This window comes from Pleurodeles waltl, chromosome 9 (genome assembly GCF_031143425.1).
Source record: "Pleurodeles waltl isolate 20211129_DDA chromosome 9, aPleWal1.hap1.20221129, whole genome shotgun sequence".
NCBI lineage: Eukaryota > Metazoa > Chordata > Amphibia > Caudata > Salamandridae > Pleurodeles > Pleurodeles waltl.
In genome coordinates, this window is record NC_090448.1 from 1092399037 (window position 1) to 1092416428 (window position 17392).

Genomic DNA, 17392 nt, shown 5'->3' on the forward strand with positions numbered 1-17392 from the left:
TCAAATGTCTCACCGATCATTTCGAAAACTTCAGTTTGGTCCAGGGCATGGGATGAAATCTGACCTGATCTTGGTCCTGGACAAGAAGAGGTTCATCTTGGATGATGTAATCATATAATAGTGTGGCATTACGCAGATATTCTCCACCTCACAGCCCTATGTATAGGGGATAAATGAACCAATGTTGACACCAGAATCCGTGGTCTATTTCAAGGGAGGCTTGTAGCGTTCTAAGATGGAAGGTTGGAAATGATTTATTGTATAAAAAGGTGGTGTTCAGAATAGAGAACACTGTTCGCGGACCCTGAAGGAACCTTGAGAATGCACATTTCTTCACAGTTCATTTGCCCTGAGGAAGTTCAGTGGAATGAAACGCTTATGCTGTAGTGATTGATCTTATGCAACAAGAAAAGAAGTCCTGGAATCTAATAAAGAAGAAATAAGAAACATTATTGCCTGGATCGGACTTTTGAATCATTGTATACTTATTTGAGTGTGTCCTGTTGCTTTTCGTGATGTTTTCTTCTGTTTGGTAGCAGTACTGCTAGCAGCTGGTACCTCACAGATTGTGCACCAAGTTGGTAATAAGGGACAGTTTTGGACATGTTGTCCTTTGTATCTAGCTGCTATGTCGGCTGCAAAGCATTTATCTAATGGCGACCAGAGGGAGAATTTGAATCACTTCATACCCTGGGATTCGTTCAGACACTCTGCATGTTGGCACTGATGGGAAATCAAGGATCCGTGTGGCATGTCATTCTTTATTGTGACATTTCCAAATTGTGTATAAATGAATTACATATCATTTACAGTTGTTGCCTAAATAAGTCATAAATGTGCATGCTTCCAGCCGTGTTTCCCTTGTTGTCATCCAGCCTGCCCATGGCCAGAGCCCTGTCCCATGCAACAGTACAGTTTGGAGATGGGGTCGAGAGGTAGCAAAGGCTTCGTTGGTCACCAATGAAGGCAAAAATACAGGCAACATCTGAGGATAAAGTAACACAAATTGGTAAAGCAAGTATGTCCGGCATGAAATGCAAACAAATGCCGGCATCTGTGCACACTTGTTTATGTCTGCTTTTGCACGTGCTAGCACCTTAAAATCAGACCTACTGGCTTTATTGAGGCTTGTTTTAAATCTTCTTACTATTACACTGAATATTCAAGTCCCAAAGTTGTGCTCAGGGTTTTCAGTCACTCTAGTCCGTGTCTTTACTTTGTAAAAATCACAAAGTAAAGACATTGGAATGAATGTGCATCCGTTTCTGCCCGTAATAGCCTATATAACATAGGAAAAAACAGCAAAAAAAACAATGAACTCCAAAATGAGAGTTTGTTATTGAAAAACAAATTACTCAGACTGTGGCAGACAGACCAGTGGTAAAGGTTTCCACCAGTGGACCCAGCTATGGCTCAACATTAGAAACCTGGGGGCTAATTTAAGAGCCCCTAGCGACTACTTGTGCCACATTAGCGTATTTTTTTACGCTAATGTGGCACAAGGAGGCAAAATAGTGGTGCCAAATTTACAAAGTGGCGCAATACATGCATTTTGTAACCCGTTGTGCGACATTACACCTGGGGCAGGCATAATGTATGCAAAGTGGGCGTTCCCCTGTTAGGGGGCGAAAAAATGACACAATGAAATCTAAGAGATTTATTTGCGTCATTTTTTCCGGCACTTGTGACACCTGCCCAGGCGTTAAAAGAAGGCACACCATTGTTTTCAATGGGCCTCAGTGGGCTTTGCAGGATTAGCGTCCACATTTATGATGCTAGTCCTGCAAAGCTCCGAACTAGCGTAAAAAATGCTGACCCTAGTTTCGCTTACTACTGTCATGGTGCAACGTATCTTAGATACGGCGCACACATCGTGGTGTTAGGGGGCGGTAAGGGGCGCAAAGAAAGTGGCACTGCACTGGGTGCAGCACCACTTTCCTTAAATCAGGCCCCTGGTGTTTTGTCAATCTTTAATTGGGGCAGGTGAACCTCAAGTTTAGTGAGTTTTCCACAGTGATGCAGCTCATCAGTTGTTTTGTACGTAGATGTTTACAGGATTAGATTACTCTTGGTTCCTATAGTTTTTTCACCTGTGATAAATTGAGGACATTGGTGAGGGCGGAAGATGGTGCTTAACTTAAAGGCAATGTGTAAAGTATTTATACAGCACAGAAACTAAAATAAAGTGAAAACACAACACAGGAAAAATCTCACACCAATTTAGACCAATAGAATGACATTTATTAAATTAACGTCAAAATGTCAAAAATCTAATCGGTCAAACTGAGGTTATCAATTTTTACAGTTTTTAGTGCAATCTAGCACCTAAAAGATCAGACCATCAACCACAGACATCTAGTCCTGCAAGACTGGGGCAAAGTGGAATGTTATGGCCGACTGCGATGGAGCCGTTCAGATGCAAGAAGTGGATTGGGTCTGGTCTTGGGTTACCTTTGGCCTTAGAAGCAATTTCAAAGAAAAATGTTGGAGAAGGTAAGATGGGGCAGGTCAGCCTGCAGTGTCCGAGGAGGAGGCATCGTTGACGGCTATTCGCTGGATGAAGTCACATTGAAGTCCTATGTTTGCCAGCTCCTTTGAAATGTAAGGGGAGGTCAGCCCCTCCCGCCCTGTCAGTGTGGCCCATCCTGCCTACACCCAGACCCCCTTTGTGTTACTGTCTGGGAGAAATACTCAAAGGCAAACTACACTACAAAAAGTCCCATTAATTGGCATAGAATGGATACCAGCTAAAATCTGGTCTGCATGTTATTCTTCATTGGAAGTGGAATAACTCACATAGTATTGGAAGTGGAATAACTCATAATAACTCATTACGGGGTGCAGTTACCACCAGAATTAGTTATCCCGGACCTATTAATTTGTGCGCCATGCAGCTTACACTAAGGCTATTACAGGAGTTCAGAAGCCTTTACTTTGTTTTTGGATGAGCAGACTTTTCTCTTATATACACTTTTTAGCAGAAGGAAGCAACCTATGTTTTTGAAGTTGAATGGGCTTTAACTCACTTGAGTACTTTTTGGTTTGATCCAATGACAACCATCCCTGTTATCACCACTGGATGCAAACTGGACATAAAGTATATATTAGATTAGCTGGTTTTCTCACACTAAGCAAACATGTTAAACAACACATACCCCTACACCAATAATATTACAATGTTGATGGCTTTTGAAGCCATGTTTTATCAGAAATTTAAATCTGGACATTGAAAAGGTTTGTCATGTTTAATTCTATGATAATTTGTTAGCCAGAAGTAGGGGGTTACTTAGGGATTGACGGGCTGTAGTTTGTTCCACCAGTACAGCAGGGTATGTACTTCACTACCCTAGAGGACTACAGACTGCCGTATGTAAAGATTCCACTCTGCCTGTTGGATATCTCTAAACCTTCAGAGGATCCACTGTATGAGACGATGAACAGCATATATGTTTAAAAGTAGGCCATTTAGGAATTTAACGTTAAACATGCCCTTATAGTCAAAAAGCCCCAAAAGCTATTTTTACTATAGCAGGGCTGGCTATTCGGTGGACAAGCGCAGGGTTACATTGTTACATCTAGCAATGCTAATTTTGGTTAGGAAACAGCTGGGCAAATAATTAAGCAACTTTTTTAAATAGGTATTAAAAATCCAATTCAATTGTGAAGTCAGATTTTTGGTAAATATTAAGGAAACAGTACTTTTAGAAAGTTATCTTTTCCCTGCCTAAAGTCTATGAAGACCCATTTGTATTTGCTCCTACACTTCTGCAAGCCAGTAATTAGCATTTGAACAGATGTGAATGGGTGTTAAAAGCCTCCCAGGAGCAAACAATTGACTGACCTGAATGGCCAGAGGTGACCACTCTGAACGTGACAGAATATGCACGGTCTGGCTATGAGCATTGTTTTGGACATTACAGTGTCAAATTGTGTTTGAATGTTCAATACTGCTTGACAGGTCTGCTGGGGTTGTACATACAACGTTTGGGGCACATCCAAAGGGCAAGAACAAGATTCCAACTTATGTATCTATTGTCTGGTTGCAGAAAACCCCTATTTTGTTCTGTTCTACCAAACACCTGTCTTTTGGTTTATTGGGGGTACAGTGACTGCCCTTAATGGCATTTCAGTGTTAGATGTAAAAGGACAGTAGAATTACCATAGTACACTGCTCAAAGACATCCCCTGTAATCAGAGCCCAGGTTTAGTGTGGCCAAAGATTTCCACTATTTTGATAATGCTCAAAGTGGGTATGGTTGGCCCCCGGAAATGTTACCATATTGGCTAGGGCATGCCATGGAGTCATTCCCACCCATTAGCTCATGCCAGGTATAAATGTGGCATCTCCACGCACCCAATGGAGAACACTCCTGAAGCTGTGGATGATTATAGGAGGAGTGAACCTGCTGCCTGAGACCTGAGAAGTGCCTACAGGACTGGACCTGCTCTCTCTTGTACCTAGGACAAAGATGTGGTCCCCAATGGTCATAAAGCTGACTTCCTCTTCAAGCAACAGGAATACAAAAAGCTATACCAAGCCTTTCATGTAACTGCCAAGCTGATTAGTGGTAACTGGACCTGTACTGAACCTTGCTGTCTGGCCTCTGTCTGACATACTGTGATGCCCCTTTGGGGGCATGATTCCTGCAGGACTTTAGAAGTGTACATATGAGGTGGATTGGGAGTTGAAGGACTAATGCAAGAAGGTAAAACCTTTGACCAGGGCAAATGTGGTTGAGGTGTCCAACCCTCGCTCCATTGTGGTCTGAATCTAATTCCACCTAAGTTCCTGTCTAACACAACCATTGACTGTCAAAGAACCTTTATGCTTCTTTGCGCTTTTCCTACTTAAAACTTTTAAATAATCATATATCTGGTGTTCCTTGTTTGATTTTTATCATTTTGGTGTCATCTTGTCTACCTTATTCTGTTTTTCTAATTCTGTTTCGGAGTATTTTTTTGTTGCTTTTTGGAGTTTTGCTACTGCATAAATAATTTACACACTGCTCACATTAAACCTGTCTGCTATTTGTGCCACAGCTACCAGGATTTGAACTCAACTTAATGTAGTGACTTTGAGGATTCACCCTGACAAGAAGTGTGATTAATCCTTGAGGGGGGTAGTCACCCACCCCAAATATTTTTCCAATTTCATACACACTGCATTTGTGTGGACTTATTCTTTTTGACACCCAAGAACTACCGAGTCAGACATAGGTGTTTATTGCCCTTTGTGTGACTTGCATCATTGTCACTGCCTTCCATAATTTCATCCCGATGTTGCTGCTTCACTTGACCCCGCATCCTGACTCCACCACATGTGCCATAGACCACTGCCACTCTTGAGGACTGATACTGGTTCTAGAAATGTACCCCAAAATTAGGACTGGCATAATATATTGGACTGGGGGGCAATATTTTGTCTAGCTTGAAGGGTTTACTTCTTTTCAGACCCATCACAGGCCATCATGGTTTATAGGCTGATCTGTCACTGAGGTAGGAAGTAGGCACCTTTTCTGCTACCATTTTTGGTGGCTTCACCACAATACAATGTCAAATCTAGTGGCCAGTCAACTGGATGTTTTAACATCAAGTTTGCTGCTCACTCCTTCTGCCTCCATTATTGCTCGAAATGGAAGAAAATTTCCTATGCCTTCTGTGCTTGACCACCATTGTGCATATATGTATATATATATGTGTATATATATATGTGTGTATGTATGTATGTATATATATATATATATATATATATATATATATATATATATATATATATATATAAATAGAATGCCTTGCTCTGGCCCCTAAATGTGCCAAGATAATTCAGTACAGTTTTTGCCAGTGTTCCCTTTACTGCTCTCCTCTAACTCAGATACTTAGGGCCTGATTATGAGTACAGCGGTCCATAGGACCGCCATACCTGCCGTGGTTGGTGGAAAGGCAGAGTTGGGGCCACAAAGGGGACCCTGCACTTCCCACGACAATGTCGTGAGCAGGGCTCAAGCCCCCCATCACCGCCCTCGGAATGCATACTGTCTGCCATTCCAGACAGTGCGCTTTTCGAGGGTGGTGTGTGCGGCGGCATTGACCTCTGCTCTTTCCGCTGGTCAAACCGGCAGAAACATCGTAATATGATAGTAGTGAGGCTACCGGCTTGACGGCTACCTCCCCACTGCCATATTGGAGTTTGGCCGGTTAGACCGCTGAACTCATAGTCAGCCCTTTAGTTTTACAAAAATGTTTGAAAATCAACCTTTGACTAACTTCGCAAGCTCCTTATATCAAAACGTGGCTTTGGCACCCAGATTTGCCACTTTTGGTGGGAATTAATTTTGAAATTTTACCTTGAGAAAAATATTTTTATGTGATTTAATGTATTTAAAGTAATTAAGCATTGAATTCAAAATAAAGTTAATAGTACTCTCTATTTTTATTATTTTGCTCTACATTTAAAATAAATATGTATACCATTACTTTGCATCGATGTTTAACATAAAATATTTTAATTATTTTATTATAAAGTTTGATAAACATTTTCTAATTTTCCTTTTACTTTACCATAATGTAGATCTCCACTGGGCAGGAAAAGTAAAAAAGTTGATTTAACTTCGAAAAATTTATAAAAATATGTTTATTATGCATTAATAATTATTAATGGTACTATATGTAGAATTATTTTAAATGAATTTAGTTATATAAGAACATGTTGCATTTGATAATAAAATAAGAAATGTATGGGAAATATGTTGTAATTAATGTTTTATTTTTAGAGTTAGGTTTTCCGATTTTTTTAAATATTAAATAAAAGTTTTCATATTTCTACTCTTTTAAATAATTTAATTTAACATGATTTCCTTTGGGGTTTGAATGTAAGTCCCTACCACCATTATTTTTTATGGGAGGGTTTTCCAGAACACATAGTTTGCCATGTGTCATTCTGGACTTATTCCAGCTCAGTGCTGGCGTAATTTACTACTATTTTACAAGGGTGAGTGTCTCTGCCTAAACTCCCCGATAACCCTCCCTAAACTCCTCCTCACTCCTTCTTAATCCCCTCTTCCCAGCTACTCTATGTGGTGTCTCCCACATTTACTAAGTTGTAAACTTATATTTGTGAGGATCTCCACAAAGAAAAGACATGAAAGGTTGAGGTGGAGATTTACACTTGTAGTTTGTGAATAAAAGTTTCTGGTAATTTAGTAGTACTATTGTAGTACTACCAAACATATTACTAAATGGAGTGATGAACAGGCCACTGAACGTTTGGGTGCAGGATATATGATATTATTATTTTTTGTACCTAGGTTTTTAACATAAAATAACTGTATTGCTCTACCACTTACTACATCCACGAACAATAATTTACATTTTTATTTTTTAGTTCTGGCGCTACGGAGACTGGGTGGATGTTATCATTGATGACTGCTTGCCAACATACAACAACCAGTTGGTGTTCACCAAATCCTCTCAGCGCAATGAGTTTTGGAGTGCACTTCTTGAAAAAGCCTATGCAAAGTAAGCTCTCACCAAAGTTCAAAGACAATAGTTATCTTAGGGCACGAGATAAAGTTACTTGAGATAACTATAACTAAAGCATTTCAGTGGTTTTGTACTTTGAAAACAGTATGTCTTAACTGACATATTCACCTAACTATAACATCACTTTACCATTTATTCTTTTAGTCAATATATATATATATATATATATATATATATATATATATATACCCAGTGGTGGCCAGCTTTTCCATAGACAGAGCGTTTTTGGGTTTGCTAATAACTTTGCTGCTGTTTGTCGAATCTTCATGAAACCTAGCAAAAAAAGTTTATTCACCTCAGCTTCTCACTGGAAAGTTTTTGTGATGATGCATCAAACTCGGCTAAGAAAAAAGGAAGTGGTCCAAAAGCAAATCCACCAGCATTTCCTATAAACCTTTTTAGCCAGCACTGCTGCAAAAATGTTGCCCGCTATTTTTGCTGCAAATATTTGGGGAGCGGGCCTGAGTGGGGTGCACCTCCCAAGGCCATTTTGGGCCCTAGGGGCCCCATGTTCTGGGCCAACCTTTAAAAAAAAAAGGGCCCCCTCCCTGGGCCTGGGGCAGAACTTGGGTCAAACACTTTATTTGAAGGGGAGGGGGCAGGCAGTCCCCCACCCCGGGGACCCAATCCTTCCAAACACTTTATTTAAAGAGGAGGGGGATGTGTGACTCCGCAGCCCCATCCCCGAGCCAAATAACAAGGAGAGGAGAGGGGGGTTGCGCTGCCCTGCTCCCAGAGTTTTACTCGAATATGTTGTGGGCAGTGCAGGGGCTCCCCCTGTGGCCCCCAGCACTTGTTCTCCCCCAGCCTTTTCCTGGCAGTTGGACCGCCATGAAAAGACTGACAGAGAACACGGCTGTAATCAGCAGGGCAGCGCTGATTTCCTCGTCGCCCTGGCTGATCACAACCAAGACTGCCATCAGCCCTTCAGGATCTGAGATCCTGGCGGAGACGGTGGTCCCTTGGCAGTTCAACAGCCAGGGTCATAATGTGGCGGTCGGACCGCCACTGCAAGTCTGGTGGTCTTGAGACTGCCAGACTCTTAATCGGGCCCTTAATGTGTAAATTAACAAGACAAAAAGTTAGGAGTCTGAACTGATTTCAAAGCAGTTTTACTCTACTTCTGAAAATTCACTACCACTATTACAACATAAAACTGAGTATTAAAATTGAAGAAATGAGGATTAAAGGCAGAAAAGGCAAATGATGGAACATCAAACTCTGTTACATAACTACGGGTTAACCCAATAAACCCTAAGACCTGGGTACAATATGTTACAAAAAACACTTGGTCCCACCTGGTGACTTCTGTAGGTAAGACAAATAGATATGGCGTACCTTTCCTATATCTCAAAATAAGCCAACCAAATAGGCTTACTTCACCTTACCTTTGTGGGAAAGTGAAGGGAAGGAGAAAAGAAAAATCACAACAAACGTTATACATAGAGAAAAAGGTGCCCCCTTGCCTACAGTTAATTTATGGCACCGGTTATAGGGTCCCCGGGGCCCATATGAGCCTAAACAGAGTGGCCATGCACCCCTTCCTGTGATCTAAATATGTTTGACCCCCAGCAATGGGTCCCCTGTTTCTCTTAAGGTTAGATTTTGGCCCTAGGGATGGGGTCACTGAGGCCCATTTGGCCTAGGTGAGGGGGGACCATGTCCCCCTCCACTAAAAGAAGTGTTTTTGGCCCCGGAGATGGGGTCCCAGGGGCTCATAAGGCTCAGGGAGTGGGACATGCGACCTCATGTACAATATTATTGTGTGGCCCAGGGGGTGTGGGCGGGGAGACATGTGCCCTTCCTCCCCTAATATAAATGTTTTTGACCCTGGGGTATAGAGTCCCCCAGGCCAAATATGGCTTGGGAAGAGGGGCTGGGCACTCCCTACTGATTCTATAAAAAAAAAAGGCCACATTGGTTTCTCCGGGACATTAGTGGTTTGGGGAGGGGAGGCATGCGATCCCCTCACCTGGAAGGAAACTTGCATTGTAGCCTTGCTTGCCTGCAACAGGTTGCTTCCTGCACAGCCAAAGGCTGTGCATAGTGGAGGGATGGCTTTACATATGGTATTATATTATTACTTTACAGTAAAAAAAACAAAAAACTAGAAATTCACAGAAAAAATAAAGGTTAAAATGATGTTATAGTTATTTTACAATTTTACTGACAATGTAATGTTTTGAACTCAAAACCACAGAAAGTCATCAGTTATAGTTAGCGGAGCTAACTATAACTTGCTCCCCTCTATGCACTGATTGTGACCTACATATTACATCACTTTTGACATGTTCTATGATATCATTTATGACATCACTGATGACATCTCCAATGATTGTGCTCTGAATGTGTCAGAAGTGTGCATAGGTATAGAGTCCTTTACAAATGTTTGTGTACATGGCTAAGGTGACAGTTGATGGCTTGTGTCCAGTATGTTGTGCACAAGTAGTTTGGTTTTGCCAAAACACATTTCCAACAGGGCAACAATATGTAGTAGATACTAAGGGCCTCATTACTATGCTGGTGGTCTTGAGGCTGCCAGCCTTGCGGTGGCAGTCGGACCGCCACACTCCTGGTGGTCCAACCGCCACATTACCACTGTGGCGGTTGGACTGCCAGGGGACCCCTATCCCCGCCAGGAACATGGTTCGCAACAGGTTGACGGCAGTCGGACTCTTGGTCAGCCACGTCGGTGCTGAGTTCGGCACTGCCATGCTGATCACGAGTCCCCTTTCCACCAGCCGAAAAGGATGGTTGAAAGGAAGAGCTGGGGGGGGCCCTGCACTGCCCACAAACATGTCGTGGGCAGTGCACGGGCCCCCCTGTCCAGCACCCTCGGAATGTGCACTGTCTGCCTTGCACTATGGTATTAGTCTTGGCTCCCTTATACTCAATACCGTAGCACTGTTCCCGCCGGCTGACCAGCCAGAAACATCATAATACGACTCGGAGTGAGGTGTTGGGTTGATGGCGGTCTCATTCCTGCGAATGTGGCAGTCGGCTCGTCCGTTCATCAAACTCGTAATCAGGCCCTAAGTATTGTAAGCAGCCTTCAGTCTTTTGAGGGAACTGTCTCAGAATGACAGTTTCTACATAGGACATACGACTGTGTGCACCAGGTACTTACTCATGTACATATGCTTGATTAGCCACCAAAGGTGGACTATCTATAAAGTTTTCAGCAGAGTTTGAAGGCTGCCAGCATTATAACTTTTAGTACCTTGACATCTTGGGTATTTACAGTGAGTAATCTTTCTTTAGAGTGGTTTTGCATAGAGTGAATACTGTCCTTTCCAGATACTTTTTAACAGTCTGTGTCAGACTGTCTGAAATCCATGTGGTACAGGGTAAATTGTATGCATAGGGTAAGTACTGTTTACAGTAGCCACATTTCTACTGATCCTGCTTGATTTCTCACAAGAGGTTTGCTAACTGTGAAGGGTTTGATACAGGCTAAATGCTGTCTGTAGTAGGGCTGTAGTTATGTAATAGGGTTTGAGTGTCTGGAGGAAGTTGGCATTCTCTGAACAGTTGCTTACTGATTGATCAACGTGTGCAGTAGGGTTACCTAGCTATATGTGGTTGATTGTCAACATGAACTAAGTTACCCATGACATGTATGGTATAGGGTCAATGTTGTGCATAACAGAAGCTTGCTTTGCCTCAGTGGGCTGTGCTTTATAGTATTCTGAACTTTTTGATACTTGCCTTTGTACCGCGAATGTCATACTCCTTAAAATAAAAATGTACGAAAGTAGATGGGATGATGTAATCAGTGATGTCATCAATATCATTTGAAATGTCATCATTAATGTCATCAAAAGATGTCATGGAACATGTCATGAGCGATGTACTATGTGAGATTACTGCAATTTGTACTTAACTATAACATAACGTTAACCTTGCATTTATCAGTGAATATGTGTATGTGTGTGTATGTTCATACTCATACATGTCAAGCATTTACATTTTAACTCTCCGTGCTCCCCTTCTATTCCAGGCTGCATGGATCCTACGAAGCTCTTAAGGGCGGAAACACCACGGAGGCCATGGAGGACTTCACAGGGGGCGTGACCGAGTTTTATGAGATTAAGGACGCTCCCAAGGACCTGTTCAAAATCATGAAAAAGGCGTTTGAGAGAGGGTCCCTCATGGGCTGCTCTATTGATGTAAGTTCACCATTTTCTGTCAGGGGAAATTTAAGGAAGGTTTTTTTCTGTGTTTGAACAATCAAGAAGGTTGGTGAGAAAGAAATTACTATTTGTTGGGCAGCGTGAGGTGCTTGTGCTCAAGTCACACATCATTCTGGTAGTTGAAGCTCTTCCTATGTGGAATGATGACTTCATTTAGCCAAACTCGGAGGGGAAAATGGTGTGATAGTTGGAGGGAGTGAATAACATACTGTACACAAGTGATAGGGCAAACAACCAAGTGGTTCCGCAAATGAAGGAGTAAGTGCTGAATGACATATTGTAATGGATTGCGCAAATGAGTGAATAATGAAGTGATATAGGGATGATTTTATACATGAGCAAGTGCTGAGTGGCAGTGTGATTGAGGAAGGGACTAAATAGGAAAAACATCGAAATGAGTATTAATGCTTACATCAAGTATTTATACGGGACAAAATCCACTTTGGAGCACTGTAACCACATTATGTTCTTTGATCTGTCCTCATGTGAATGCACATCCAGATATACTGTTCCTAAGGCGATGTATTGCCTGATCAGACTTGAAGCATATAAAAAGTTACATTGGTTCGTCTAGTTCACTTTTTCTATTTCTTTCTTAGCTCTGACCTTACTTCCATAGTCTCTTCTCTGTGTTTCTATTGATAAATCAGGATCTGCTCTCAGAGAGCACCTCAGACTGTCCTCAGGGATGGTTAAAATGCTTCCAGCAAAGGTATAAAAAAGTAGCATAACATACAAATTAAATATGATCATAGAATCAGCAGGTCCTCTGCTCCTGCTGTGGCTAACAGCCTCCAAAACACTATATGAATCCTACCATCCTGATATGAATAACTTGAGTCAAACCAGTGTGCAACGTAGTCTAAACTGGCTACCTTTAGTTGCAACTAGCATACCTTTGCAGCACTCACCCTATATGGCATAATGTCTTGGACAAGATTGTCTGCAGGCCAGCAAGAGCCACTCCCTCTATGAATCTACATGGTGTTGGAACACATCATGAACCTCTTGTACGTGCTCAATTGGCCTATCACCTCTACCCTAACTCTCTTCTGTCATTGATCGTTTTTACTTTGCTCACACCACTGATATGGCACACTTACCTTGCACCAGTGACCTCAGCTCAGCACCCCATTTCAATTCTTCTTTACCCTTGTTCTTCTCAGTCTTTCTGACACTTGACTCTGTTAATTATACTCAGGTGTCTACCTGCCACCCTACCTCGCCAACTTCATGCACTTGGAGTTCTAGCCCATCCTCACCCATACTCCCTCTTATGGAGTCCCTTAAACACTGTCCCACCATTAGGAATCAGGATGAAATATCCACATTAGCCTATGCACCTTGACAGTGGGATACCCTGATCATGAGAACCTTGTGCAGTAAGTCATTCAGGATACCGAGGGTTCTCCCGCTTGGACTGACCTGAACCTCTTCAAGTAGCTTTTGAGTAAAGACGTCAGTCTGTCCTTCTCAGAGGACATTGAAATGTTAAGTTGCAGGTCAATCTGAGTTTTAGTACCTGGGATCACTGATAGATTGTGTGTGTCACAGATAAATCGATATTCTACCAGTGGTAATAAATAATGGGAGTACATACAAACGTTTACCCAATTTCTAAAGTGGCTCTCCATTGAATACATGCATAACTGGAATTATTTAGTTCAGTAATTAATAGTAGTGTTTAGGAAGCTTTGGGACCTAAATAATCTCTATCGATATCCTTATCCATCCTGGGATACCTACCCATATTAGATTTATTTGCCTGGGAATACATTCAACAGAAATAAAGGGCATTGAAGTGGTTTCTATTAGGTGAAGCACACACTGCTCAGTTTCACTTATAAGCAAAAACAGCTCTCCACAAAGGGAATCACTACTCATGGTAGGAATGTACAAGATATTGCCACCTCCGGGAGGCTTACAAGTCATCTGAAATATGGTAGGACAAGATATTATCCCTTCGTGCATTCCCACCGTTGACTTTAGGGATATCCATGAAACCCTGCCCCCTCTCAGAGCCTCATTGCTCAGGGCTCATAGGGTTATTAGGAAAACTATCCCCTCCCAGAGTCTCACCACTCAAGGAAGTGCCATTCCCAGGTGTCTCACTGTTGGGGCCATCACAGTGATGTCAAAGATGACTCTTAAACGAGCTTCAGGATGGATGGCACAGCTTCCTCCTCCCAGATCCCACCTTACACCAATGGCGGCTTTGGCACAGTCACACTCCGTCTCTTAGGGAAAAGCAGGGATAGCGACAGCAACCCCTTGATTGTCCTTTTGGTAATCATTCCTCTGCCCGTGCTACCTCTGGCCTCAGAGGTCTTGAAAGGAGTCGCTGGAAAAGAATGAGCTCCTCAAAGACGTTTACCTTTTTTATAGTTGAAGAGCGTTGCCCTTCAATCTGGCCCTCGACAAAACGTGGGAGTCTGTTGAGGTACGAAGGCTGGTGCAAGGAGTCAAACCCTCTAAAGCCATGATGTCAACATTGGTACCCCATCTCTGTCACTTTTATGGATTGACTTTCATGTGTCCCAGGATAAAAAAGGCCCCCATTACCCATGCTGGGTTCTTAGAGAAAGGGATTGTAGCCCCCTGCCCCACCCACCCACTTCTTGGGTAGAGACCATCTCTTAAGATGTTAGAGGCACCATCAGCGGTCTCTCCACATAGTCCACACGCCTCCTCCCGAGAGTGTACGCAAACTTGGAAAAGATTTTAAAAAAAGAATAAGAGGGACATCAGATGAAGAGTTCGTACAAAAAGGGTGTCTTGGTGCCCAGCGGTGAGGCAGTTAAGTGTGCACACTTAATTATATAAATAGGATGTTACTCAATGAAAGAATGAATAAAAGAAAGAGAGAACTCACTGTTTCAAGAAGGCCACTGCGTTTTATTGTGACCTAGATCAGAGGCTTCAGTCATGCTTGTTAAGTGCTCTTGCAAGAAGAGCTTGTGATAGGCTGCCTCCCTCCACCCGCAACTCCATGTTCTCCCTTCTGACCCCTTCCATGATCCTGCTATGACAATCCGCCCCCCTAACTGTTCTTTTCACTCACAGTAGTGCTTTCTGACCCTCTGCTTTACCAAATTCCTGTAAAATAGGGCCTAGTTTTTTAGTCACCCTCTGAAACCAGGTGACCCGATTTCTGATCTGCGACTGGGACCTCCATTCCCTCGTATTATGCATACGGGGCATATCACTTTCTACTCGCTCACATTCCTTGAATCTGCAGAGCCAGCGACTGTGCCTTCTTATGCCTCGTACCCAAGGCCTGAAAGGACCCCCTTCTGCACCCCAGAGCCGCCTCCTCCGCCTTTGAATTCAACAGAACTGAACATCTGGCTCTTTACCTTGACCTCAGTCCCCATCCATAACTAGCGCCTGGACACCCTCCCTGGTGAGACCCGCACTCTACAAATAGCTTAGAGACGAGTCACCCAAAGCAGTTTGCCCTATGCCAAAAGCAGGACGTTGACAGTTACTGAAGACCATTGCTATGCACCTTACCAATCAGAGCTAGACATCTTCCTAGCTACCCATTCATCCATGCAAGAATCTCTCAATAGTTCTCACTGTCTTTCCTTCTCCATCTCTCTTTACAACCTCACCTTGCACTTTTTCTTTCTTTATGAACTGTTTTCTCATCTTTTTAAAATTTTCAAAAATCAGGACACCATGGGGAGTTCCTGTGGCACTTCACCTACAAATGATTTGGAGGCAAAGATTGCGCAATTGATTGAGAGCGTGAATGACCCACTGCCTGCCAAAGATATAAACAAGGAGGGCGCAGACGGACTGCCACCCCGGGTTTGTATGCTTGCAGGACTGAGCTCTCCATTATCCACTGCACCACTTGGAATGTTTTTTTTTTTTTTTGCTTGGTGGTGTGCTGGTATTGTTAGCTTTATTTCGGTCTTTTAGGCTGCAGTTGGTTGTGCTTGCATGTTTTAAAATGTTTTTTCTCAGTGTATGCTGCATGTACTTCACAAGCCTGCATGAATGTGTCACCAGGCTTTCATGCATTTAGTTCGAATGTGAGTGCACGTGCTCCCGTGATGCTCCAGCCAATTCAATACATCTTAATTACATAGAGCGTCGTGTAACTGAATGTTGGAACTTCTGCAAATACATATCTTCCAGCCATTCCATTTGCACCATATTCATGCTTGTACAGCAGGGATCTAACAAGCGGTATTTGCTCATGCACAGATATAAATCTTGCTATTTTTACATGATAGGAAATGCCAAAATGAATATTTGCTGGTATCAGCAATTGAGGATGGAATCAGTTTAAAGCACATTGGGCCGTATTTATACTCTGGTTGCGCCGAATTTGCGTCGTTTTTTTCGACGCAAATTCGACGCTAAACTAACGCCAACTAACGCCATATTTATACTATGGCGTTAGACGCTTCGGGCGCCAAAGTGCCCGGAGTGTGCGTCATTTTTTAGCGTGAACCCCTTCCTTGCGTTAATGATATGCAAGGGAGGCGTTCCCGTCTTAAAAAATGACTCCCAGGCCTTTACGTGGTATTTATACTCCCGGGCAAAAATGACGCCCGGGAGTGGGCGTGGCCAAAAACGGCGCATTTGCGCCGCTTTTTAACGCCTGGGTCAGGCATGGCGTTAAGGGACAAGTGGGCTCAAAATGAGCCCAGAGTGCCCTCCCCTGCCCCCAGGGACCCCCCCTGCCACCCTTGCCCACCCCAGGAGGACACCCAAGGACGGAGGGACCCATCCCATGGACATTAAGGTAAGTTCAGGTAAGTATTTTTTTTTTTTTTTTTTGTGGCATAGGGGGGCCTGATTTGTGCCCCCCTACATGCCACTATGCCCAATGACCATGCCCAGGGGACAGAAGTCCCCTGGGCATGGCCATTGGGCAAGGGGGCATGACTCCTATCTTTACAATGATAGGAGTCATGTTGATGGGGGATGGGCGTCGTTAAAAAATGGCGCAAGTCGGGTTAAGACGATTTTTTCGACGCAACCTGACTTGCCCCATTTTAAGACGCCCATACGCCATTTTCCCCCTACGCCGGCGCTGTCTGGTGTACGTGGTTTTTTTCCACGCACACCAGGCAGCGCCGGTCTGGTAGCGCCGGCTAACGCCATTCAATAAATACGGCGCCCGCATGGCGCTTCAGAATGGCGTTAGACGGCGCTACATTTTTTGACGCTAAACTGCGTTAGCGCAGTTTTGCGTCAAAAAGTATAAATATGGCCCATTATGTTATACCATTATATTTGCTGAAGTAATGAAAACGGTAAACAATTAGGCAGCTTTATTTTTTCAACAAAGTTGATATTAGGATTAGGGCTTCTCTGTTAAAATCTTATATGTGCACTTAAAGTCGAATATAAGAACAATTGTGTGTATATATGTTAAGAAATGCAGTCCATTTTTTCATTTCTATTTTGAGGCAAATACACTTTTATTCAAGCAGCAAAATAGTGGAAAATGGCTTTCTACAGGAATGGGTATTCATTTCTGCACCATAGTGCTTTGGTGCAAACCGCAAGCTGTGCATTCAGTTGTAGCTGATCACCCTTTGCAGTGTAAATCTCTTTGCCTTGGGGAGCTATCCCACTGTAGGTCACAAAGAAGCACACAGTTTACAAGGTTGGGGACACGTTTCTCCCGCATTTGACAA

The 17392-nt window shown here is 43.0% G+C and overlaps 1 protein-coding gene across 1 annotated transcript in view; it reads left to right on the forward strand.

The window, feature by feature from the left end:
• The window catches only part of CAPN3 (calpain 3), a 333505-nt gene that overhangs the window by 159000 nt on the left and 157113 nt on the right, over window positions 1-17392 (forward strand). The window contains exons 4-6 of the mRNA XM_069208784.1: window positions 7382-7515; window positions 11540-11708; window positions 15408-15545. Of these exons, the coding sequence (XP_069064885.1) occupies window positions 7382-7515; window positions 11540-11708; window positions 15408-15545 (441 nt within the window). The remainder of the gene's footprint in view (window positions 1-7381; window positions 7516-11539; window positions 11709-15407; window positions 15546-17392) is intronic.